The sequence below is a fragment of the Microtus pennsylvanicus genome, chromosome 3 (assembly GCF_037038515.1).
Source record: "Microtus pennsylvanicus isolate mMicPen1 chromosome 3, mMicPen1.hap1, whole genome shotgun sequence".
NCBI classification, from domain to species: domain Eukaryota; kingdom Metazoa; phylum Chordata; class Mammalia; order Rodentia; family Cricetidae; genus Microtus; species Microtus pennsylvanicus.
In genome coordinates this window covers 138624050-138651199 of record NC_134581.1, presented here as the reverse complement: position 1 = coordinate 138651199, position 27150 = coordinate 138624050, and the positions used below count along the sequence as shown (strand labels likewise).

General features: G+C 48.1%; 1 protein-coding gene across 1 annotated transcript in view; it reads left to right on the top strand.

The window, feature by feature from the left end:
* Col15a1 (collagen type XV alpha 1 chain) overlaps nt 1-17581 on the top strand; it is a 101078-nt gene extending 83497 nt beyond the window's left edge. The window contains exons 29-40 of the mRNA XM_075967256.1: nt 2027-2072; nt 4340-4420; nt 4890-4939; nt 5395-5487; nt 6036-6180; nt 8749-8813; nt 10843-10971; nt 11110-11169; nt 11899-11958; nt 14686-14871; nt 15103-15218; nt 16531-17581. Of these exons, the coding sequence (XP_075823371.1) occupies nt 2027-2072; nt 4340-4420; nt 4890-4939; nt 5395-5487; nt 6036-6180; nt 8749-8813; nt 10843-10971; nt 11110-11169; nt 11899-11958; nt 14686-14871; nt 15103-15218; nt 16531-16744 (1245 nt within the window). The 3' untranslated portion in view covers nt 16745-17581. The remainder of the gene's footprint in view (nt 1-2026; nt 2073-4339; nt 4421-4889; nt 4940-5394; nt 5488-6035; nt 6181-8748; nt 8814-10842; nt 10972-11109; nt 11170-11898; nt 11959-14685; nt 14872-15102; nt 15219-16530) is intronic.
* Nucleotides 17582-27150: the final 9569 nt, after the last annotated feature.

Here is a 27150-nt window from a genome sequence, read left to right as displayed (position 1 = left end):
CTACAGATAACTGCATAGTGGCCTCTGGTTCAAGGGCAGGTTCTGGAGATAGTCCCAGAACGCTGTGCACTCACCTCCACATGCAGGAGCTATAGGCTGCCTAGGTTCCCCTGGCTATGAGTGTTGAAGGTCCCGCCTTCCACCGCAGAACCCAGCCGCATTACCACCTCCCACAAAGCAATCCATTGCGCCAAGTATGGGACGGCCCACCACAAACTTTAGAGTATTGTGGGAATGCTACTGCAGTCACATGACCTATGCTGGGACCCTGTGCCATATCCACACGTGGGTGGGTGTGCTGTGGAATTACTTAAAAGAAGTCAATGCTAGGCTCGGAGTATTTGGAGTGAGTTTTGTTTTGTCTTAATTTCCCGTGGCATACTGGGACACCTTGGGATTTGGAGGAGAGGATGTTTCCTATACGGCCACCCTCAAAGTGGACATCACCAAAGAGAAACATACCCAGCACCTCATAAGCACTTTCCAGCACAGTTTAGGCCTCACAGTTTATACCCCCACCATGCCTCTTAACCAGAATCTCTGCAATATGCATCCTTAATTTTTTTTCTCGAAGATTCTTTCCCCTTCCCAGCATCTTTTTTTTGTGTGTGTGATAACCGCTAAGCAACTGGCAATCCCATTCATAAATACAGAAAGATCCTGGATCCAGGTGGGGCACCGCCACTCAACTGGGGAATGATGGCGGTGGAGTGTGGTAGTTCCCTTTAATAGTAGACCCAGCACAACCAAAAATCGCCCGAGAAGAGAGTCTTGATAAGGGATTGTATAGGTCAGGTTGTCTATATTACCTGCCCACTATGGGTGGCACCATACCCTAGGCAAGAGATTCTAAACTGTGTAAGAGTGGAGAGAGTGAGTCGAGCATTTCACACATACGTGAATCCCTAGCTCTCTGCTCTTGACTATGGATTGAATGTGACTAGCTGCTTCCTCGCAATGCAACCTTGACTCCCTCCCGAGCATTATAACTCCAATAACCTGGAGTTGTCAATCAAAAAATCTTCTGTAAGCTGCTTTTGCTAGGGTGTCCTATCACAGGAACAGGAGCCGAAGCTAAGACAAGGCATATTGCACACCAGTTTGCAGGGGCCTCTGCCTGCAGACTCACCTAAGAGTTCACACGTGCTAGGCGAGATCTGGGGATCTCGGGAGTGGCTTGGTGAAGGGCTTTCTGCACAAGCAGGAAAAACTGTTTGATGCTCAGAACCTGAGGAGGGAAAAGCCATGTTGGTGCACATTCGTAATCCCAGTGCCACAGAGGTGGAGACAGGATGTCTGGGGCTCACTGACCACTCACTGACCAGACCCAGGCCAGTGACTCAAAGAACAAAATGAACAGTGCCTGAGGAATCACACGTAAGATTGATTACACACAAGAGAGGCAGGGGGAGAGAATGAGAGGGGGGAAGGGAGAAAGGGCGAGGGGGGCAGCAGGGATATGGGAATGAACTGAGAATTATATTATCCAGAACTGCTTGGATTCCAGACCCCTGTCACCTAATGAAGAGCCCATAATAGCCTCTCCAATCAATGACAACCCTGTTATTTATCACGGCAACTCCTGCCAGGACCCGTGCCTTATGCCTGTCTTTGATTACACTCAGTAGCAGACGACTGGCCCAGCTTCTGAGCTGGCTCAGGACTGGCTCGGACGTTTGGCCTCAACCATGAGCCAATCTTAATTGATAAGGAAGGAGGCCAAAACGCTCAGCTTGGCCAACACTCTTGCGAACACTATCTGAAGGCCCTGGGTTTCCCTTTTGCTGAGAGTTTTGGCCAGAAATCTCGATGCTGTGTTCTTGAGGCCGGCTACATCACGGGCTTCCCTACTGAAGGCCTGGGATGTCTGTGTTGAGGGTGCTGGGAGATCTGGAGCTCCAGAGCTAAGTCCAAGCCTGGCCCTGTGTCATTTCCTCCTCTGCAATATGTCCCTAGGACTGTAACTACTCAGACAAAAGCCAGGGTAGAGCTTCCCACGTCTGACCTGGTCTTTCTCTCTCCCTAGGTTGGTACTGCTCACCCTGGGGACACAGAGCTTGTCACTTTCCACGGTATGTACTCTTCTTCATTGTGCTTCTCTGAGACATTCCTGATCTGTAGGCACTTATGTGTGTCTAGTGCTGGACACAGATGAGGTGGTCGGGAAGGGCTGACTGGCATAGGGGACAAGTGGCAGCTGAGCTGTAGTACACATGTCTTTCTGGTTTTCTCACATACCCGTGCATCCTGGCTAAACTTCCTGGGTTACAAGAAACTCTCCCTTTGTTCATTCCTTTGCCAATCGCTTCGAAAGACAGCCACAGATGCCTACTTGGTGCTGCCCTATGTGTCTCCTGCCTTCTCAGCCCTTAAGATCTTTCGGGTGCCAGGAACCATTAAAACTAACTACAGGACAGAAAGAACGGCTCCATTGGTCAAGAGCTCTCGCCTAGCATGTGTGAGCCCTTAGGTTTGATCCCCACTGCTGTGAGGAGAGGGTGCGGCGAGGCATGGTGATGCATATCTACGATCCCAGTACTCAAGAGGCTGAGGCAGGAGGATCACCAGTTCAAGGTCAGCATCTGTCCTCATTGGTCCATCGGAACCTGTGTTCTCCTAGTCTACAGACAGAGCTTCCGTGAAACCTTGCTCAGTGTGTTTATGTGTGTGGGCGGAGGAGTGATATGTCAGGGGAGGTAGTAAAGGTTGCACGCTCAGCCTCTTAAGAGCACACCACAGCGGGACAGGCCTCTAAGAGAGCAGTAAGACTCCCCTTCCACCTCTACTCCCTGCCACACAGTGCCTGGTTTTTGTTGGAAGAATCAAAACACTCACAACTTCTATAAGGGAAAGCCGTTCTCACTCTGTGGTCCCCTGCAGCTTAGCTGTGTCACCCTGGTCTGCCAGGGAGGGGTCTTCCCTAATGAGGTTTTCCTTATTTTTCTGTCACTTTGGTTGCCAAGTCCAGGCCATGTCCTGACCTGGTGTTCAGACTTGCTCCAAGGTCCCTGTCTCCTTGATGTTAGGTAAAACTTGTTCTTATGGAATTTTGTTGTCATTTGAGACAAGATCTCTCTACGCAGCTCTGGCTAACCTGAAACTCATGAAGTAGACCAGACTAGCCTTGAACTCATAGAGATCCACCTGCCTCTGCCACTTGACAACCGGGATTAAAGGCATGAGCACCACTTGGGCTTGTTTCGAGATTATTATTTGGTGGTAATGAGGGCCGTAGGTAGGCCTTGGGTAGGAAGGGGAGCTGGGTTTGCCTTCTCAGACCCTCAGCTGCTCCCTGTCCTGTGAGGCTATCCTGTGAGGGAGGGGCAAGAACAGAACTTTCTGGATGCACTGGCCCTGGCGAGAGGCGGTATTCCATAAGTGCTTCTGGGTGTTAAATCACCTCTCAGGGCAGCACCTGTGGGTGTCTACTCATTATCTCCTCTGCCCTCACCACTAGCTGTGGCTTGGGTGGGAACCTACAGTGCTCTGCCTGTGCCCTTAGTCTCACCGGTTCCCGTGCATCCGTGGGACCTGGGCCATGTGGTTGGACGTCCCGGCTGCTCCCTCATCACACCTTTGGTGCTCTTGGCTGTTCTCCTATATCCAGGAAGCCTGAACCCCACAACCTTAGGACAGCCACCTCTAGACTAAAGAACACTGGAAGGTTTATCTGCTTCCCTTTTTAGGGGGTCATAAACTGGAGGATCTCACGTCCACCTTTAGGTCCCACCCAGGGGACAGCGGAAAGGGGTGATTTTCCTCCCCAGATACATTTTCCTAAAAGCCTCCTCATGCACCTCTCCCCTATGAGGAGCAGAGGAAACAGTGGGTTGGGAAGGCAGCCCCTCAGACCCCTGGCTTCCTACCACTTAGGGTGGCATGTGACCCATAGTGGGTGTTCATCCCCTCAGTCAGATGCATAAGTGAGTGATTCAGCCCCCTTAGCTGAACTGTGTCATCGTCCCTGGGGGATTTATTTGCTCCTCAAGACTTCAGGCTGCACCGGCCCCGGGGGAGAGGAGACTGAAGGGCAGAGTGGAATGGGGCCCCAGCCTGTTCTCACAAACTCTCCTAAGCGAGTGGGAAGTCAGCCCCTGCTGAGTCACTATAGTCCCTGCTGGACTCTACTCTTCTCTGTGACATTACATTACTGTGAACTGGGTCAAGATCTGGAAACCTGTCTGATGCCGGGATCATGGCCCTGAAGGCTCTTTCCTACCTGCTGGCTTCCCTGAGCCTTCTGGTCTGATGGGCTTTGCTAAAGGGCTTAATTCTAAAACCTGATCTCCCACAACCTACTTTTCCTTGTTCTTAAATGTGTACTTGTGTTTGATGACAGGTGTTAAAGGAGAGAAAGGGTCCTGGGGTCTTCCTGGTTCAAAAGGAGAAAAGGGGGACCAAGGAGCCCAAGGACCACCAGGTATGCCTGCTCCTGCCCTAGGCCTTGCTAAGTCAAGGTGGCTACACAAGCTAGCCACCCTGTCCACAAGCGCTGTGGTTTCTAGTAAGAAACAGTCTCGGGCCTGACATGTCCAAAGCAGAACACTCAAGGGAGACCAGGGGGGAGGGCTGAAGGTGGGGTACTGGTAAGCATGCTCAGAACCCCGACTTCCAACCCCAGAACTACAGGTGGGGTGGGGGTCAGAGGGAGAGGGTGACTTTCTGTTGTTGTTCATAGGTAAAATATGGCACTGAGAGAATCAGGCACTTGCCCAGAATCCTACAGTCCCTGGGCCTAGATTAGGACTGGAGATGCCTCTGAGCCTACTGTCAGCTCTAGTAAATCAACATAGTATCACTTTTATTAAGAGATAACCATGGCTACTAACTTGGAAACTCTGAAATCTCTGCCTCTACAATGATGAACTTACAAAGTGTTCCTTCTTTAGGCCCTCCGGTTGATCCGGCTTACCTGAGACATTTTCTCCACAGCTTAAAGGTGACTATTCATTATTCAATGTTTCGTCTATTATCCTAGTCTGTTTGCTGTTGCCGTAACTGAATACCACAGACTGCATAACTTGGAAAGAATAAAGGTTTCTCTAGCACATGGTTCTGGAGGGCTAGGGCTCCTTACTTGTTGGAATTCTGCAAAGTCCTGAGACGATGCAGGAATCACAGAGCAAGACAGAACAAGGATGCTAAGGATATGTATGTATGTATGTATGTATGTATGTATGTATGTAGCAAAACTACTCCCTAGCTCACAAGTCACTCCACTAACCCAGACTCCACCTCTCAGTGCCAGCAATACACAAGTTTGGGGATAATATTTCTAACATGTGGACTTTGGGGGTCCCACTGATATCACAACAGCTTGTGATTTGGTTTCTTGAGTTTCTGTTAAGAAAGGTTCATGCCTCTTACTGCAACCTCCCACGGTCTTTCTTCCAGGAGGGGAATGGAGATGCAGCCTTCAGAGGAGAGTCCAGCAACAACCTCTTTGGGTCTGGGCCTCCAGGTCTACCAGGACATCCAGGCCTGATTGTGAGTAGTAACTCCCTGGGGACCTGTGGCTTTCCCTGTGCCTCGCCCCCAGTATGAGTAGGTGGGTTTAGAGTTGAAGTCGGTGTAGTGCGTACTTAGGCCTGAGCAGGTTTTCCTCCTGTGTTGTTGGCTGGTTAACTCAGTCTCTAGAGCTGTCCAGGCTACGTGCAGTTAGTGAACCCACGGGCATTAGCTGTCCACACTGTGGCAACTTCCCTCTGAACAGAGCTATCAATAGTGAGGGGTTTCTTCGTAGGATGAACAGAAGGCACTGGCAATAGCTTTAGAAGGACTCTTTGGTTCTTGTGGCATGGTTCTTGCACTGTGATTTAAGGCCAGTCCTCTCCACTCTGAAGGCTCAGTAGCTTCATGTATGGAGTGAGAAAGCCAGACTAGATCTCAACGAACCTCTGGCTGCCTGGACTGCCTGGTGTCTTTGGACTCCGTGTCTGGGATGCTGCTTGCTGACACCACCTGCAATTACTGGATCTTGCAGACATCCTTATTAAAAGAGAGCTTTCTCCATGACTATGTGCTTGCCTCAACAGGGACAGAAAGGAGAGGCTGTTGTGGGACCACAGGGCCCCCCAGGAATTCCAGGCCTGCCTGGGCCACCTGGCTTTGGGAGACCTGGTGTCCCTGGACCACCGGGACCCCCTGGGCCTCCAGGACCTCCTGCCATCCTGGGTGCAGGTTAGTGCTGAGTGGCGCTTCATTCCTACTGCTTCTGTCTTTGTGCTCAGGGTGGCACACCTGGTTGGCAGACGTCTCTGTCTAACAGGGCTGTTTGCTGGATGGAGCCTGCCTTCTTTTCTTCCTTGAAATGAATATAATTCAGATATTATAACATACATTTATTTCAAGTGTACAATTTAGCAATGTTGCGGCTATCACAATTGCTTAATTCTAGACATTCATTACACCAAGAAGAAGCCTCATGGGATGGAGTAAAAGTTCAGTGGTAGAATATGGGGGAAGCTTTAGGTTTTATCCCTAGAACTTCAGAAGGAAGGAAAGAGAAAGGGAGGAAAGGAGGGAGAGAGGGAGAGGGGGGAAGCGAGGGAAAGAAGGAAGGAAGGAAGGAAGGAAGGAAGGAAGGAAGGAAGGAAGGAAGGAAGGAAGGGAGGGAGGAAGGAAGACTGATTTTGCTGGAAGCAGTTACCTCCCCAGATCTCCTTTTTGTCTCTGGAGTTTTCTATACTGGACATTAGATATAAACCAGAAGTTCTGGCTAGTTTTATGTCAACCTGATACAACCTAGAGTTATCTGAAAGGAAGGAACCTCAATTGAGAAGATGCCTTCATAAGATCAGGCTGTAGGATTTTCTTAATCAGTGATGGATAGAGGAGGGGCCAGTCCACTGTGGGTGGGGCCATCCCTGGGCTGATGGTCCTGTGTTCTATAAGAAAGCAGGCTGAGCAAGTCATGGGGAGCAAGCCAGGAACCCACAGAACCTGGGGCCTTGCAGAGAGTGGCCTGGGGCTGGCTTTAACATGGCTTGGCTTTCCTGGCTGAAAGCAGAAACAAGGCTCAGAGCAGAGTGACTGGTAGGGAAGTTTGCTCACTGGAAGGAGGGGCTAAGCAATCAGCTCATGGGATGAGTAGACCGGAAATGGGACGCCAAGAACAGCCAGAGCCTAACTCAGACTCGCACCTTGTCATGAAGCTCTGGCCCTATCTTATCTGTGTACCAGCTTCCTCCTTACTCACCACAGACCACATCCTCTGCACAGAGGGGAAGGTGGTTACCGACAGCTCAGTGCTTCCACTGTGAGCTGGAAATCATGAGCTCCTTTCTCAGTTCGAGTCTGAAATATCTTGGAATAGGTCAATTGCAGGAAAAGTTCTAACTGGCCTGTCTTGAGCTAGGTGCCAACTTTGAACGAATCATCTATAGTCAGGAGGGAGGACCACTTGAGAACCTAATAGCTCTTTCTGGGAGGAAATGGCTGTGGGTGTGAAGAGAAAGACCTCAGGAGAAGATTATGAGGACTTTGATCTGCAAAGGATGCTGGGTAGATTAAACCAGATGTGCCAACAGGGCCTGGAGGGATGCAGAGGCGTTGCAGAAGATACAGGCAGTTGGCAGCGTGAGTGTGGGATGCAGAGAATTTGTTGACCACAAAAGCATCAGCCTAGGGGGATCCAGACACCTTGCTGCACTGAGCAGGGACTGTCTTTCATACAATGCATGACAAGTCCCAGTATATAAAACACATGCATAGCCACTACCCACATAGACTTCCCAGCGATGCTGAAGGGAGGTGAAGTGGATAGTATTATAACCCCCAGGAGGCCGACCCTGAGGCTCATAAAGGGCATGTGACTCTCTCAAGGTCATTTATGCTCGATGGACACATGGCTGGACCCACATCCAAGTCCTCCACTGGGCACGTACCACCTATGCGTGGTCGTTCAAGCCCTGTGTTGGAGCTAAGGCTCGCTTGCGGTGTCCTGAAGAGACAATGCAGTTGTTTTCTAGGACTTATAGAGACATCTTTGCATCTGCCAAGAGCTGTGCAGATGCTGAAGGGATGTGGCTTAGAGAGGCAGAAGAAAAACCAAGGGGAAATGCTAATACTTCTGTGTTTGCCTGAGGCAAGGACCTTTCAACTGGACACTCACGCCCTTTTATTTTTCTGGGGATCAATATGGCAGCTTTGAGCTAATTTTTAAGGGTCCTGTGACACACCAAGAACTAAGAAACTCTGGGAAGATTGCAGCCTGAATGTCACTGGTTCTCACCAGCATGCCGATAGAATGTTAAAGTAGAAGGAATGTCTGCCAATGTCTGGCAAATAGCCTTCGAACCTGCTGCTTCCTAAAATGCATGGCTGGCAATGGACAACCTGGTCATCCCTCCTGTCACCCTCAACCTGGACTCTTTCCTCTCCCCTCTGTGGTCCACTTTCCTCTACTTGGTGGTCACATGCTCTGTCTCTTGAGTAAACTGTATGAGTCAGGGTAGTTTCAGATGCAAGTAACAGAAAGTTCGACTCAAACTGGCTTTTACAAATAACCACCAATGGGATTTCCTCACAATTCTGAAAAGTCTCGGGCACAGCTTCATCCAGGGCGATGATGAAGAATCTCAGCTCTTTGCCCAAGCCAATCAGCATGGCCTTAATCTCTTGTTGGGTCAGAGTGCCCCATTTCCAGCTGCAAGGTGGATAACCCTCAGCATGGAAGGGACTGTGAGCACCCCTCTGGGGGCCGGCAGGGACCCCCTGTGATAACTTCTCTCTTTTGTTTTGTCCCAGCCGTGGCCCTTCCAGGCCCACCTGGCCCTCCAGGACAGCCAGGACTCCCGGGATCCAGAAACTTGGTCAGTATCTTGTATAGTAGCCATTACACATTGGATAGACTTACTTCAGACTCTGGCGACAGTGTTTGGAATCCCTTTTATTTTGGAATTAGAACTCTCTGGAGACGGAGCTCAGTGGGCAGACTGTTTTCCTAACGTAGGAGGCATAGTTCGATCTCTGGCATCACAGAAAACCAGGCATGGTGGCAGATGCCTGTTGTCTTAGCACTTAAGAGATGGAGGCAGGAAGATCAGAAACTCAAGGTTTGTCCTCAGCAACACAAGTTAGAGGCCAGATACACGAAACTCTATCTCTAAACAAACAAACAAGTAAAATTCCATGACAAAAGAATGTGTCACTCCACCAATAATAGATGGCCATTTATTTCCTATTCAAATGACTTATTCAATAAAGAGCTACAGAAAACAAAATGACTAATTATTGACGTTGTAGCCTGTGACTCTTGAAGTGACTAAAATCCAATCATTCCTATTTTTAAAGACAGCATGTAAAGACGTGTAAACAACACCATAGGTGCTCTGATGGTCACACTCACGCTAGGTTGTTTCCTAGATGGAGCATGGCATATGGGCATTCACAACCCCACAGTGCACTGCAGTGGGAGTGGCTTGCCTGGATTGTTATAATGCACAGAGAGAGAGACAGACAAACACCTACCAGACTGGCAGCAGTCCAAGGAAACCTTTTTGGTGGTTACTGGGTTTCATTCTTTAAAAAAATATATTTTAAAAAACTGACTTTCAAAAGACAGAATTGTCCAGAAGATGACAAAATTTGACACTTTGCCTCTTTGGGGATTTCTGTGTCAGTTTGATTAACGTTATTATCATCAAGGTAAGATAAAAAAAATTGGGGGGACTTTTTCTCAGTTACAATGAGACTCTCGACTGATAGTTCCTTGAGGCTTGGTGCTATTCAGAATAGTGTTTGCAGTCTCAGCTTCCTGAATCTGCTTCTGGGGCTGCTAAATAGCTGCCATTCTCATTTTAGGCAACTTTTGAGACAGAGCTGCCGCAAGCCCCCACTTTTGAAACACATATTTAATATTGCAGCCATCCAGCTAGACTAAAGACTAAGTGCTAAGTATAATTGCCTACTTGCTTGCATTTCTTATCCCAAATGAAAATGGATTTGAAAGTCACTGATGAATGTGAGATGACACCATTAGCCAGTGGAGATGCTAAAAACCAATGCGAGTGGCAGGGGAAAAAGGCAATGTGCTGATGATTCTGCTAAAACCAAAACCCAGCAAAGATTACTCTGGCGCAATATCCTTATCTTCACAGGAAATTATCTTTTGGTTTTTATTCATTTTTTTATAATTTAGACTTGTGGTTCAGAGAAATGCATGTTTTTATTTCATGAAAAAGAACTCCCTTAGCCAAGCATGATAGTACACTCCTGAAATCCCAGCACTTGGGAGGCTGAGACAGAAGGATTATTGAGTTCAAGGCATGTCTTGGCTACAGTGAGAACGTCTTAAAAAGCTAGAGGCTGAGGAGAAGATCAGCAGGTCAAGTGCCTGAACATAGGCATGGAGACCCCAGTTCATCCCTAGCATCCATTTTGAAAAACAGAGTGCTGCTTGGTTGCACGCATCTGTAACCCTGTGCTAGGGGAGTGGGAACAGAGACAGTGGATTACAGAAGCTTGCTGGATGGCAGTGTAGACAATCAGCTAGTGCTGGGTTCAGTACGTGACCTTGCTCCAAAAGATGAGGTCGAGAACAAGTGATAATGGAAAAGACCACGTGACAACATCTGGTACTTCACACACACACACACACACGCAGAGGAAGAGAGAACAACCATGGTAGAGCACTTGCCTAGCTTGGACAGGTCTTGGGTTTGAGCCAGAACACCGAATAACTTTAGTTATTAACTAATAAGTTTATTTGTTAGTTATTAACTAGTATTATGGCACTGTCCAATGCAATAAACCTTTTTCTCGGATGAGGGGTTACTTATCAAAATGCGCATCACATTTTGCTACTGCTTCCTGACAGTTTGGAATTTAATACCCTGACAGGTCACAGCACTCAACGACATGGGTGACATGTTGCAGAAAGCACACTTGGTTATAGAGGGGACGTTCATCTACCTGAGGGACAGTGCAGAGTTTTTCATTCGTGTCCGAGATGGTTGGAAAAGGTTACAGGTAATTCTTCAATGTCCTTGCTAGCCCTCTCCCCTCCAAATACCCTCCAAGGTGAAGAACTCCCCATTAGTGCCGGTTTTCTGTCTTGGAAGCTGTTTCTTATAGCTTTTCATTAGCAACATCTTCCTTCTCTTGCAGTTGGGAGAACTGATCCCCATTCCTGCTGACAGCCCCCCACCACCAGCGCTTTCCAGCAATGTGAGTAACTCCACTGTCTGCTTCCTGGGTGCCCCTGGGGACCTGGACCAAGATCTCCAAGCCCAACCTGTTCTGTGTGACTTAGCACCTCATGGAAGCCCAATAATTCCTAGACAGAATGTTGTCACCCAGAGTGGAGGGAGACCTGGGTGTGGAAGCTGGAGACCCCTGTTCCCAATTTACCCACAAACCGTCTGGAAGAATCCCTCCCTCTTTTGTTTACTTATTCTGAGACCAGATCTCACTAGTAGTCCTGGCTGGCCTGGAACTCACAGAGATCCACCTGCCTCCGCTCCCTGAATGCTGGGATTAAAGGCGTGCACCACACACCCACCAGGCCGACCTTTAACATTTACTCACAACGGTAAAAGAGCAGAAGCAACTGGCATAGCCTGATGTTGAATTCTATTGCAACCCTTGGAGGCCACTACTATCACCCCATTTTTCAGATTATAAAACTGAACCTTTGAAGAGGTAGACATGTTGGCTTTTAAGCTGAGGTCCTCTGCTTCTCCAGTTTCAGGGATTGTTTTAAAGAGCCTGAGAACACTCCCTCCTTTGCTAATGACTTTCTCATTTGTCCATGAAAGTCCTCCCGCTTGAGAGTTTAAAGCATCATTTTAAATTTATTTAAAGGGGACATTAGACTCGTACCTCATTGTACGCTGAAGAGCACAGTGTGTATTCTGAATGTATTCATTCTTTTCCCTTTCCCATTTCATGTCACAGCCGTACCAGCCACAGCCTCCACTGAATCCCATTTTAAGTGCCAATTACCAGAGGCCCGTTGTAAGTACAGTCATACGTTTGCTTGGCAGAGAATGAGTATGTGCGTGTGCCCTGAGCCCTGTGTTTGGTATCTAGGTCCTTCTTTTTCTTCTTAAGATTGATTTTATTTCACATATATGAGTGGTATTTTTTTTGCCTGTCTATATATGCGTGCTCCATGTGCGTGCCTGAAGCCTGCAGAGATCTGGAATCTGAATCATATCCCCTTTAACTGGGGTTAGAAATAGCTTCGAGCCACCATGTGAGTACTAGGAATTGAATCCTGATCCTTTGAAAGAGCAGCAAGTGCGCTCAACTGACGGGCCACCTCTGCAGCCCTGGTAAATAGCTCTTACCACCTAGCCAGGAGGGCACACACACACTATGGGCAGTTGGATCATGGTTATTTGAGTGAGGCAAAACCGAGATGCTGGGGTCACCAGAAAGACAAAGGTAGTCAGTCCACAAGAGGTGACCTCTAGCTTTAGACCTAAAGGACATTGACGTTCAGGCAGGGAAAAATGAAAGGAGGAGTTCCTGGCAGAGGGGAAGATGGAGCATGGGAGGGTGGGGTGTGTGTGCTGCTCCTTCCTGACTGCGTTTCAAACTGGCCAGAGGAGTAGACTTCACAGCAGAGGAAAAAGTTTAGGTTACAGAAGCTCACAAGGGCCAGAGCTAGGGATTTTGACCCTTTCCTGCAATCGATGAGAGCTTTGGATAAGTTAAAAGTAGAGCAAGGGGAAGTGGTAGGGATGTTATCTTGAAATGACTTTAGTTTGAGTGTGCAAGTCCAGGAACAGTGACTGAGGCTGTGAGCTGTAGAAGAGGGTTGGTGGGAGTCACGGGAAGAGACAGGGGAAGCCAGGCTGGTCCCTTGGTGCGAGTGTTGCCAGGAGGATGAGTGAGATGGAGAAGGATGCCCAGTCCCCACTGGGCTGATGCAGTGGGCACAGGCCCCTTCCCAGGCATCATCTGGCAGGGTGGAGATGTACCCCAGCCCTTCACTAGTGTAAATAAAGACCATGTCCTGGTCACTTCAGGGACGTCATAGAGCTTGATCACAGGATGTATAGCCAGCCTGGGAATTCTTGTCCCTGTTCTCAGACACTTTGCTATTTCCACAGACCCCCTTGTAGAAGAGTGTCCCCCGCTAGCCCTATCCTACAGGCCTGTCTGGATTGCCACAGTGCTCTCTCGTGCCCTAACTCTCTTACCTTATGGGTGCAGAGCTCAACCCACCTGAGTCAGTTCAGAGCCTTGGGAGAAGCAGCCTCAGATTCTGTCTTAGATCGGTTACTCATTTCCACTCCAACAGAGAGCAGCAGGGAGACAGGGTCAGAGGCCTAAGGCCTTCACAGTACAAGCCACACAGCACAGAAATAGGCTTTCTGGAATGTTCACACCTCCAGAGAAGACCTCAGGGTCAGCAAAGTAAGTCTGAGGTGGCCCCGGGACACCCAAGTGAGAGTGAGAAGGAAGGGGTAGAAGATGAATGTGTTAAATCCAGCTGGAAACGTCAGCAGAGCTATGGCCACCGTCATGGGGATGGCAGGAGTCCCAAAGAGATTCTATACAGAGACAGATGCAAAGAGAGGCTGGTGGAAGAAACAGGAGAAGCAAATGAGAAGCCAAGGCTGAGACAAAGAAAGAAGGTCAAAGGGGGTACTCCAGAATCAAAGGCAGGAGGTGGGGGAAAAATGACTGAAAGGTGCCCTTCGGGTTTAGAAGAGAGCACAAAGCATTTTGGAAACCAAGATTCTAGGAGTAAATGCTCAAGGGAGAGAGAAGTGAATTTAAGTAAGCCGTCAATGAGTCCCAAAAGTCAGTAAAGTGGCTAATGGAGCTTTAACGCAGTATATTGGGGTTTTCATTTTCAATTATTATATCTGTGTGTGAGGGGTGTGTGACTCTGTGTGTGTGTGTGCGCGTGCACGCGTGTGTGCATGCATGTGTGCATGTGTGTGTGTGGTGCATTTGGAGGTCAGTGTAAGCTTCTTACTCTTGAGATGAGGCTAGGGAACGGGAGAGGGTGAACACTCAGCCTGTGGACTGTGTTTCATATGGAATGCCAGCAGAAAAGGCTGAAGGGGAGGTCAACAAATGGATGCCAGTGTATGAGAGAAAACAAAGTCTAGAATGGCTTTTGTTTGGGGCTGATGAGCAGGGTGTCGGGAATGGGAGCCTAGAGTAGCTATATGACCCTAGTTTCTAGAAGGTTCCATCCCAGATGTCTTGATAAGTGCTGTGAGTCCATTCCTGGGCACCTCCCATGATCAGCCCCTGGTATGCTCAGGAAGAAGTAAGGGCAGCCAGGAATGGCTGGAGGAAGCTTGGGAGCCAGGGCAAAGTCAACTTATAAGCTGTGGTGAGAACTAAGCTAGGAGCATATCCAGAGTGCTTGAGCATGGGCCGCAGGCTCAAACAGATCTCAAAAGGGCTTTGCTCGGTCCAAGGAGAATTTTTGCATTCTTTTTTTAAATCTAAGAAAGATATCCCTACCCCAAGGGCTGTTCACAGAGCTGTAATGAGCTGGCTGGAGCTCCAAGGCTATCTTGACTGGGGATGGGCACAGTTCCATTGCCCTTACAGGCCAAGTTCCAAGGCTATCTTGACTGGGGATGGGCACAGTTCCATTGCCCTTACAGGTGGCCAAGAAGCCTATGGCACACCTTGCAGCCAGAAGGTGGTTCCTGCCCAAAACAAGAGGTGGCGGCGGCACCCTTAACTACACTGTCTTCCTCTTTGCAGCTGCACCTGGTTGCTCTGAACACACCGGTGGCCGGGGACATCCGAGCAGACTTCCAGTGCTTCCAGCAGGCCAGGGCTGCAGGACTGCTGTCCACCTTCCGAGCTTTCCTGTCGTCCCACCTGCAGGATCTCTCCACAGTTGTGAGGAAAGCCGAGAGATTCAGCCTCCCCATTGTGAACCTCAAGGTAAAGACAAACCTCCATCACTGCCCTCAGGCACACCGGTCCCCAAGCGACCCAAGCATTTGCCACTCCAGGGTATCAACCATAGCTCATGGCCCCACTTTTTCTCTTTTCAAAGCAGTTTCCTCTCTGAGGGGACTTCAGGATAGCTGACATCTGAACCCTCAAGAATAAGCAGAAGCCTAATTGTAGGCCAGTGGCACAAAAATTCTAATGTGGCGTTTTTCTTCATAGGGCCAGGTGCTTTTCAACAATTGGGACTCGATCTTCTCTGGTGATGGAGGCCAATTCAATACACACATTCCGATATACTCCTTTGACGGTCGAGATGTGATGACCGATTCATTATGGTAAATGGGGCCCTGTTGTGTGGCATGCTAGGTGCTTTTAGGATGTGTTCTAACAATGACATACCTTTGCCAGCACGGCCCTGGAGTACTGCCAATCCGAAGCCACAGGGAGGCCGCTGAGTCATGGCAAAGCTATGGCCTTGGAGCCAGAAGACCCAGGTCTAGTAGCTCACTACAATACGTGGGCAAAGCACTTTACTCTAGGGATCTCAACGGCCTTGCCTGCCTGTCAAATGAGTAGACCATGGTGTGTATGCCATGGGACAGTTGTGCGGATGATTGTGGGTGAAAACGCAGTATTCCATAGACATGATGTGACTGGTGGCCCTGTGGCTTTGTCCTATAAATGGGCCTCTCAGTCTTTGAAAACAATACGTGCTGTTCAGAATACTCAGTGTCTATGCTCTAACACATTCAGTGCTAGGTCTGGAAGGCACAATAATACGCTTACCTGGACCCTTCGCTTTAAGGGTCTTCAGCGTCAAGGGGCAATAGATAACAGACCAAATGGAAATGTAGACAGCTTTGTAGTTTTAAAAGAGAAAGACGATGAGAGGAGCAGAGAAGAGCCATTGTTTCTGAGGGTGAGACGCAAAAGCAGAATCCTGCAAAGAGGGGACTCCTAAGGTGAAGGAGTCACAAGTCTGGTTGGGAGGAAGCAACCTCAGCAACAACGGTTGAGATTCATGAAAACTAAAGACGCTGTTGGGGGATGCTGCAAGCTGAGTCTGGCTGGAAACAGAGTCTGCCTAGAAAGCTGGTAATAGTCACAAGGTCACAAAGAGGATTTGGCTTGGATCGTGGACTGTGGATGAGGAGGAATGTGTCTTAGTTCACTATACTTACGCCAATTCACTTACTAAGATATACCACAAAAAAATAGCCATTTGAGAACTGGGGTGATGGCTCAGAGGGTAAAATGTTCACTGCACGGGCACGATAACCTGGGTTCAGATCCCCACCATACATCTAATTGCCAGAGGAGTGGCACACAACTGTAAACCCCAGCCCTGAATGGGAGAAATTGGTGGATCCTTGGGATTTGGTGGCCATCAAATCTAGCTAAATTAGCAAACTCCTGGTTCAGTGAGAGACCTTGCCTCAAAAATAAGGTGACGAATAATTGAGGAAGATACCCAGTATTGATCTCTGCCCACACTCATGCGACCACACCCCCCATGCAAACACATATATGCTTGCACGCACACACAAACCACACAACCCAATAGCTGTAAAATAAAATAAGAAATAAAGAACTTGATGTTATTTTAAAATGCCACTTAAAAAATAACACTCTAAAATTCCTTTCTAGGCCCCAGAAAGTCGTCTGGCATGGATCCAACCCCCATGGAGTCCGTCTTGTGGATAAGTACTGTGAAGCCTGGCGAACCACAGACATGGCAGTAACGGGATTTGCCTCCCCACTGAGCACAGGGAAGATTCTGGACCAGAAAGCCTATAGCTGTGCTAATCGGCTAATCGTCCTGTGTATCGAAAACAGTTTCATGACCGACGCTAGGAAGTAATAGCCTTCCCACGATTCTTAAAGAGTTTTCTAATTTTTCTTATGTGAAGAGTTGACACTGAAGTCTAAAATGCTGTAAATATTACAGGATTTTTTTTATATATGTATACTACACATTTGTCAAAAGAGAAACCAAAGAAAACATACCTCAATATACTCAAAAGGAAAGACGCGAGGGACTCAGATCCAAGTCAGATCCAATCCACATATTGGTGCTAGATCCTGCAGGAAACCCCAGCAGTGTGAATACAACCCAACACAGAGTAGGGCAATCAGCAAACAGGCCGGAGGGATCGCCCAGTGTGTTCTTCAGAGAATAGTTCCTTCCTTCCAACCATGACTATTGAGTGTAAGATGTCCTTCATGTTTGTTTACAAGGTCAGCTTTTAGACACACAGCCCCTTCCTAAGTTATGTGTGAACCAAGTGCTTAGAGATTCCACCCATACCCATCCGTCCAGAGGAAGGGAACTGCTCCAAAGATCCCGTTCATATTCTCTTCTATCAGGCTTTAATATGGCTCCCCCTTAAAACATCGCTGCCACCATGCTGTCGAGTTTTGCATGTTTACCCAATCATAGTTGAGCGTGGCATCTGTTTATGTAATTCTGGCTTGCTGGGAAAGTTGAGACTCTAAGAAAAGAAACAGCGCATAATCATTACCTTTCCCTTGCTGGTCCTCCTTCCCATCCCCCACCCCAAATTTCCACTTGGCAAGTGTTGAATTACGACTGCAGCTGAAACAGATTCGTTGAAGCGAGTTTTCGGAAAAATCTGTACCGTTGCGCTCTCGGCTTCGCTACCTTTTTCCATGTAAGAACATAAAGACATCTCTTCCAGGTGCCTTCTTCCGTGTGACTTTCTCCCCCCCCCCCCTGAATCTTTTATTCTTTGCCACTGAGGCAGAAGTGGCCTGGGTGGATGTGCTAATCTCATCACCAGCACTGGGGACAATCTATTCCAGACCTGAGGAGGGGCGGGGGGGAGGTGGGTGAGGCAGACAAACCTGCATGGGAGACGAGATCTGCTATGATTGCACCCTTGTCTCCATGCATGGCTGTGGGCTCGTCTGTCTCTAGGAGGCCAGAATAGACGTACCATGTCAGCTTCACTAAGTAAATGCTACTCCTCAGAGGTACCCCAGCTCTGCAAAGGGGGTATTTTTTTTAAACCTCCACTTTACAAATGAAGATAAAAGAAAGAGGAGGCTCAGGTCCTTCCTGAGTCCAGTAACGTGGCTGGCATTGCTGGACTGGCTTCACACTCAGGCTTTCTCCCTCCCATGCCCAAGCTCTTTCCGGGGCGCCGCAGGGTATGGCCACCTGTTGGCCCCCTCTCCACCCCAAGTGCATCATTCTAGAAACATAATTAGTAGTCAAGAAGCATGCTGAGATATTTCCTCTCATTCAGCGGGGCTGGCCCAGAAAAAGCCACCATAGCGAATGCATTCTCCTGAGTCCTTGAAGTAGGAAGGAGATTAAGAACAAAAATAAATTAATGAAGCAAAAGCAAAACAGTCCAGGAACCTCCACTTCAGACTTCACAGCAGGAAGAGCAGCTGGAATCTAATGAATCATGAACTAAAAAAGGTTCCAGGGGAAAATCCCAGGGGTGGATGGTTGAGGATGGAGCCACGGCTGAGTTACAGGTGGGGAGTGTTTGTCATGGGCAGCAGCGGCAGGAGAGAGAGGACACAGGGATCCTGAGTTGGGAAGTAGAGATGTTGCCCACTTCAGTCAGAGTCACAAGACCCAAGACCACAGAGAGGACAAGATGGAGATGAGAAGCCAGGAAGAGAGACGTCAGCTTCTCCTGACCCTAGGAGAGGGCATTGAGGCTTGCCTCTGTACATGCTAAAGGACACGCCCTCACAGATGGAGTCCCAGAGTCAACTCTGGGCCCATGCACTCTGACTAAGCATCTTGGTCCTGTGCCCGGCCCTCAAGATTCTTTGCCAAACGTCTGCCTCCGCCTCATCTTTGCCTGACCTACCTCATGATGTGTTAGGCAAGCTGCATAGGCTCTTCTGCTGGGCCGTGGTGCTCGTGTCCTGTGCTGTCTTGGCAGAGCCAAAATCGCTAAGTGTCCCTTCCTGTCTCTCTCCTCCCCTTCCCCCAAAGCATCTATAACATCCCCTAGACCTGCTTACCTGGTGCCATGCTCCTCCCTCGGGATGCCTGGTGGGTTTCACATCTGAAATCTGTCACTCAGCTAGTTAAAACAGAATGACTTAAGGGTCTCCAAACCTTTTACCCATTTGCTTGGAAGTCTTGAAGGCACTAGAAGGCTGTGAGACCAACTCTCACACTCTGTTCAAACCCAGGAAGGAAGATTTGGCGTGCACAGCTAATCACCTCTATAAGGTGGAGGACTTTGGGGTACTTGCTCTGAGTCTGTAAGAAAGACCCGCAGATCTGGAGCCTATAGCTTTCGGCTTCCTGAATCTTCCACTAGCAATAGAACATGGGTGGGGGTGGGGAGGAAATGGCTGCCAACCTCTATAGATGGGGCAGAAGTAGGGTGGAGAGACAACGGAGCAAAAGAACTTGGCAGTTCTTGTGGCAGTATGGAAGCCAGTACCAAGATCATCTGAGAAACTTATGTGGCCACATGGTGTGGCCTGAAACAGACCCAGTAAGTCCAGGAACCAACCTCAGGTTTCCCGTCCCCTCTGGATCCCTTGTCTGAGTGTTGTGTCACCCGAATCTGAAAAGGATACAAGCAGAATCATGGGAACTGTCAGCAGCCTGGTATAGCTGAGTACTAACTGAGGTTCAAAAAAGAGTAAAAATAAAAAGAGGAATGAGTCGGTTCATAATACCAAGAAGTGGGGCATGGAACACAGACTCAGTCTGGCAATGTCGCGCTTGGGTTAGGGTGTGTGCCCATCTTCCCGTCTGTCTGTCTGGCTTGCTTCTGCTTTTCTCTGTGTATGTTCTTCTTTCCAACCAAAGACTAGTTGCCGCTGTGGGCAGGGCTTCAGACTTGTGTTGCCCTCTGTTAGCCAAGAGCCACAGAGGGAAGAAGAGGCTTCCTCTCCCTCTGGGATTACATCAGTTTCTAAAAATGACTGCAATTCACTTGAGTTGTGTGTCCTGGACTGTGACTGGAAGCCTCACCAGAGATGATATGTGCAGATAAACAAACAAACAAACAAACAAACTTCCTCCATCCAAAATGCCTAAGGTTTTTGAAATGACCAGAACATTGAGAAGAGCAAAACACAAGATTCATCATACCCAGCAATAGGGATGGGATGGATGGGAAGGGATGGGATAAGATGGATGGAATGGGAAGGGATGGGATGGATGGGATGGATGGGATGGGAAGGGATGGGATGGGAAGGGATGGGATGGGAAGGGATGGAATGGGATGGGATGGGATGGGATAGGATGGGATGGGAAGGGATGGGATGGATGGGATGGATGGGATGGGAAGGGATGGGATGGGAAGGGATGGGATGGATGGGATGGATGGGATGGGATAGGATGGATGGGATGGGAAGGGATGGGATGGGAAGGGATGGGATAGGATGGATGGGATGGGAAGGGATGGGATGGATGGGATGGATGGGATGGGAAGGGATGGGATGGGATGGGATAGGATGGATGGGATGGGAAGGGATGGGATGGATGAGATGGGATGGGGTAGATGGGAAGGGATGGGATGGGGTGGGATGGATGGGATGGATGGGATGGATTGGGTGGATGGGATGGGATGGGATAGGGTGGGATGGGATGGATGGGATGGATGGAATGAGATGGATGGGATGGGATGGGATGGGATGGGATGGATGGAATGGGATGGATGGGATGGGGTAGGATGGAATGGATGGGATGGGATGGGAAGGGATGGGATAGGATGGATGGGATGGGAAGGGATGGGATGGATGAGATGGGATGGGGTAGATGGGAAGGGATGGGATGGGGTGGGATGGATGGGATGGATGGGATGGATGGGATGGATGGGATGGGATGGGATGGGATGGGATGGGATGGATTGGGTGGATGGGATGGGATGGGATAGGGTGGGATGGGATGGATGGGATGGATGGAATGAGATGGATGGGATGGGATGGATGGAATGGGATGGATGGGATGGGATGGGATGGATGGGATGGGATAGGGTGGGATGGGATGGGGTGAGGTGGGCATGGAGCAGCAGGCAGAAGTGAGATCATGCCAGCCTGGAGTTCTAGGATAAAGCATATAAACTTTATCTTACAATGAATGGTCAGGGTACATTGGGAAGATCTGAGGAAGGAAGAGATGGGTTCAGCTCCATGTTTCTTCATTTGTTCTCTTACTCAGAAACATCTGGGATCATTATTTTCTACAGAAGATCATGTTTCAATATGGAGGCACAGAGACAAACGATGGCTCTGTTTTTCAAGTCCACCAACCCCATCTGTTTTCTTTTTTTTTTTTTTTTTTTGTGGTTTTTCGAGACAGGGTTTCTCTGTGTTTTTGGAGCCTGTCCTGGAACTAGCTCTTGTAGACCAGGCTGGTCTCGAACCCACAGAGATCCGCCTGCCTCTGCCTCCCGAGTGCTGGGATTAAAGGCGTGCGCCACCACCGCCCGGCTGTTTTTTTTTTTAACATTTTAAGTGTGAAACATGATGACATCATTTCTATTCATTCCTTTTTCTTCCTCCATCTCCTCCCATGACCCCGTCAAATTCCTGGCCTCCTCTTCTTTAATTAGTGTTCATAAACATATAAAAAACAACCTAACCAAGGCGATTCTAATGTCAAGACTGTTCTGAATTCTCGTGCATCCTTCCACACTTAGGACCCTGCCATGGGGACAAATGCATTGTTCAAGTCTTGCTTGACCTAGCAGCTAGAGATGTTTCCTGTTCCTTCTGAGCTCCTGGGTCATCAGAGTATCACTGAGCCTCTTCAAAGCCCCCTCTTGACTTCCAGCTCATACTCTAAGTCACATGACAATCGAATGCTGAGAGGTCTTTTCGTGGCTCTGAATTTTGGCTCTGCCATTTGCTGCCCATGTCATCCCTTGCATGTTCTCCAAGTTTCTGAGCACAATCCCAGCATTTAATCCTTCCCAGCAACTCAGTGCTTCCCTCTGGCAAAGGGGGAGGCACAGAAAGTGCGTTCATTGGATGAGCTCACTGGTAGTGCTGGGAGTGAGTTTCTAGCCCAAGCAAGCACTCCGTCAGTGTGCCCTCCATCCTTGGCCTACCCAGGTGTCTTCAGGAGGAGCTGAAGCTTCTTCCCCAAACTGTGCTAAGTGTTATCTTCCAATCAGCTTAGCTTTTCTGCCCATCTTCAAGCCCAGAACTGATTTACCATGTCCTCACTGATGCATCCTTGAGTGCTGATCTTAAATTTGTCCTGTCCCTAACCCCAATACTCTGGCTGCCCTGCTCCACTCCTTCCTTTTTCCTCAGTCCAACAAACACAATGCTTTATCATCTTGCTTAGCAGGGACCCCAGAACTCAGTCCCGATACTAAGGCTAGATTCCTTCTGGTTAGCAGGGGCACATGTCATGTCGTTAAGTGGACTTTCTGTCTCCTGTACAAGCCTGCCCAGTGCCCTGAGTTCCAAGAAGGTTCCAGAACTCTCATAAGAAGAAACCTTCCACTTTGTTCTCCTTATAGACTTGTTCTCTTTCTCAGTGAATGACACCAACATCTAACCTGGGCCTGGAAAGTCATTTATTTACTCATTTGACAAATATTTGTGTTATTTTCACTTGATGCAATGAAAACATATTTACATATAATATATAGACAGTGTGACATTTCACACACAAATACAGTGAGCAGTGATAGGATCAGGCTGATGGGCATCACATCTCCTCAGATATCTATCGTTTTGTCGTAAATGTTCTCAATTCTCCTCCACCAGCCATTTTCTTCAGCAGTTATAGATGGACTTGTCCTCAGTATTCAGTATCAAGAAGCAGTAAGTGCTTGGGACTTCCATGCTAAGGCCTGCATCCAAAATATTCCCCACAGGCTCATGATCTGAACGCTTGGTCCTTATCCCAAGGCACCCTTTGAAGGTTGTGGAATTAGGAAGTGGGTCTGGCTGGCTAGATCACTTGGGTTGACCTTTTAACGTCTGCCACTAAGTCACGTGTCCAGCATCTGCCTCATGTTCCTGCTGCCACAGATGGAGCATTTCTAACCACCATGCTTCCCCACCACAATGGACTGAAGCTTTTCTGAGAGCATGAGTCAAAATAAACCTTCCTTCTTCTGGGGGTGGGCAGCTGGGGTGGGAAGAAAAGGGAGGCAGGTGTTTGGTCTCAGACACAAAAAAGTGACATGGAGACCCAACAAAGTACAGTTACTTAAAATGATAGCCACTTGGATTTCTTTAAAAGATTAAATAATTTTTATTTTTATATGTGTGTTTGTCTCTCTCTCTCTGTGCATGGACATGTGTATGCAAACACCCACAGAGGCCCAAACAGTGTTGGCTTGCCTGGAGCTGGAGCTACAGGCCGTTAGGAGCTTCTCAATGTGGGTGCTTGGGACCTAAACTCTAGTCCTCCGTGAAAGCAGCAAGCATTCTTAAGCCCTGAGCCATCTCTCAGCAGCTTAAGTCTCTGCAGCTTGGCCCTCCTAGCTCCACATGGTCTCTTCGTGGACTTGAGCTTCTTGCCTAGGTCTTTCTTCATTCCAGAAGAGACAGTTTACCACAAATGCCCACTGTGCTACATCAGTCTGACCTGGAATTCCCTTTAGAGGGGGTTCATTTGCAAACATCTCATAAAGGGGAAGCACTTCCTGGAAACCCTCGAGAAACGAAACAAGGAAAGGTTGGCAGGGCATGAGGAGTGCGGCTAGTTATTCTGTGGGTAGCTAGCTCACACGCTTCTCTCAGGGAACTCAGGGACCTGTCTTTAGGAACCTCAGAGTTTCCACAGAGCGAGGGTACTGTGGTATTTATATATTTGTGGATTCAGCTTTAAATGACTGCAGCCATCTTGAGTCATGGCCACCAGGACTGGCCCTAGTAACCCTAGTCAGAGTTTCCTGCGTAGCTTCCCAGCGAACTGTAAGGGACGGCTCCACCCCAATCATATGTGGGCCCTTACTAAATCCTGTTTCCAGAGACATTCCTGACTCTTCCATAGATCTTAAGAAAAATACATCCCATCTCTGATGAAGTCAACTTTGTCATTGCCCACAAATCTATCCTCTTTTGATCCAAATTTTGGGGACCCGACTGGGCTTGCTGCCAGCAAGGACCATATTTTCATCATTAACACAATGGTTAATAAATTTTTCTCACCAAGCCTTGCTCTGTCTGCCTCTTTTTCTTCAGTCTCAAGGCTGAAGACCAGTCCCAGTACACTAGATCTAGGCTGTTCCAGAACAGTAGAGCGGCTTCAGTTGGTTACTGAGAGATGGGGGGATGGGTGTCGAGGGGTAGGGTGCTGCATCAAACTCCAGCTGGCCACACATACGCAGAGTAGGCTCTGATGGCCAGAGTAAGCTCCCGGGGCAAGAAGTGCCTGCCCTTCAAGGAATTTAGAGGTGATGCACCGAGGCTTGTTATATCATGATCAGGAAACCACTCAGGTTTGATTTCATGATAACAATCTGAGCTTACAGCAACTTCGTGGAACCTTATTGAGATGAGAAGATTGAAGGGAAGAGAAGGGTGGTGGTAGAGGAAGAAGGGAGAAAGGAGAAAGAAAAAAATGAAGATGTGGTACAGGAGGAGGTGATAGAGGAAGAAGAAAATGAGAGGGAGGAAGGAGGAGAAGGAAGAGGAAGAAAAGGAGGAGGAAGAGAAGGAGAAAACCTACAAGTGTACGAACAGGATGGAAGCTGTCAAATGCTTCTTGAGAAGCAGGAACCTGGCATGGCTGAGCACTAATAACCACAGCGAAGACCAGGCCTGGGCCCCAGCTGCGCCCTGACTGCTGGCCCATGCAAGCAGAGCTGAGGTCACCTGCAGGCTGGTGGGGTGGGGGGTGGGGCTCTCACAGACACCTGTGCTACCAAGCACGGCCTCAGCAGAGCTGCTCAAGCTCATCTCTAGTTTTCCATATTCATGAACATCAGCAACATTCATGTCAGTCATCCCAGGCGTCCCAGCAGCTCTCAAGCAGAAACTAGCAGATGGGTCAGAACCAATGCTTTCTATTTAAAAAGAGTGATTATAACAAAAAAGAGACAACTTTGTAAATTCAAATTTGTACTCTCGGTGAAATTTTAGAGGATAAGAAATTAGATAAATTTGAGAGGATCAGAGACAGTCCTTGGAGATAAAATAAGGTGCCAGTGAGGTGGCCCCCGTGGGAAGAATGCTGCTGAGCAAGTCTGCTGGCCTGAGCTTCATCCCCAGACCCATCCTAGAAGGAAAGAACCAATTCTGGAGAGTCATGTACAGTGGCATGAGAGAGCACATGTGAACACACACACACACACACACACACACACACACGCACACACACACACACACAGCAGGGAAGGTTTGGAATTGAGTATCACTATTTTTTTACATTTATTTAGGATATGTATATGTGAATTTTTGTCCGTGCACACACATGTGTACTATGTACATGCCTAGTGCCCTTGGAGGTTGGAAGAGGTTGTCGGATCCTCTGAAACTGGAGCTATAGATGCTTGTGAGCCACTGAGTGGGTGCTGGGAACTGAACCCAGGCTCCTCTACAGATACAGAGACCCTTCACCGCTAGGCCATCTCTGTAGTCCCACTTCCTAATTGGGTTGAGATCAGAAGCCCCACCCTAAATGTGGGTTGCACCTTCTCTTGAGTTGGACCCTGAACTGTGTAAGAGTGGAGAAGGGGAGGTAAGCCTGCATGAGTTTTCTCCCCGCTGTCGACTATAGATGTGACTAGTTGCCTCAAGTTCCTGCCTTGATTTCCCCACAGTGACAGACTGTAACCTGGACCTGTAAGCCAAAATAAATAGAGTATTTCATCGCAGCAACAGAAATAAAAGTAGGACACTCCCATTGGTCATTGAGTAGCCATCCCGGTATTAGACTATCAAAATGTTCCCTAACTTTTATTTTGTTTAATGGCCCAAGGCAGAGAATACCTCATGTCAGTCTGGCAAGCATATTTATGGCAAAAGAAAGAAAAACATACATGAATAAAATTATAGTAAAAATATAAACTACTGACATAGGAGCCATTTTAAAATATGGAAGATTCTAGGGGGGAGTTGGAGGTGGATATGATTAAGATACATTATATACACGTGTGAATTTCTCAAAGAATACATAAAAGTTACTGTAAAAATATCAAAGCTCCTAAGGACTGTTTACTAATTTGAATTTTAAGATGCAGATACAATGAATAATATGCTATGAAAATGTCATGAGCACAGTTGAAGCAGATAATCTGGACGTTTTGCTAGCTATAAATTAAATCAAAAAGATGATTTTAAAAATCTGCTCAGCTTCTCACATTTTGCATATGTATTTATGGGTAGTATTGGGGCAGTCCCTCAAGGAAAAAAAGATGCTGTAGAAACCAAAAAACGAAGGGACAGGTAACAATTAAAAGTGCCCACTGAGCTGGGTGGTGGTGGCAGTGCACTCCTTTAATCCCAGCGCTTGGCAGACAGAGGCAGGTGGATCTATGAGTGCTGGGTCAGCCTGGTCTACAGGGAGAGGTCCAGGACAACTAAGGATACACAGAGAAACTCTGTCTCCAAGATAAAAACAAACAAAAATCCCTGCCCACAGAGGCTGGACATGTAGTTCTGTTGGTAGAAAGCTTGTTTACCACGCACAAAGCCCTGGTTTCCATCACCAGCACCACATAAACCAGGATGGAAGCACAGGCCCAAAATCCTAGAATTTGGGAGGCAGAAGTAGGAGGATTATAAATTCAAAGATATCTTTGGCTACATAGTAAGTTTGAGGCCACCCTGGGCTACATGAGACTGTCTCAGAAAAAAAAAAAAGCTGCCCATTGCACCCTACTTCTTACGTTAAACATTACACATGCATACACACTATACATGTCCTCATTTACATTTCAACTTGTAACAATTACAACTCAATAAAGCAGACTCGCTGCCTCTTTAAGGGTTGACAGTCAACGTGACATCCAGTGATCCAATCTAGCAGAAGCTCCAGGGGCTGCTGTGCCACCCACTCCTCTTATTCAGGTCCTGGTACTGATGAGCCAGTTATTAATGAATTACTGGAAAGGACAGAAAAAGAACAACTTCCCTCGAGGGTTTATATTCCCATGAAGTATATAAAACACACATGTAAACAAGTAAGTATGTGGTGATTCGGACAGTCCTGGACACTGGGGAAAGACAAGGTGACAGGGTTGAGGGAGACTGGAGGAGGATGTGCCCTCTTCAAAAGCTCCAGTGTGAAGAGATGACATTCAAGTGACATCTGCAGTCGACTTATTGAGGTACCTTGATTAAGGTGTA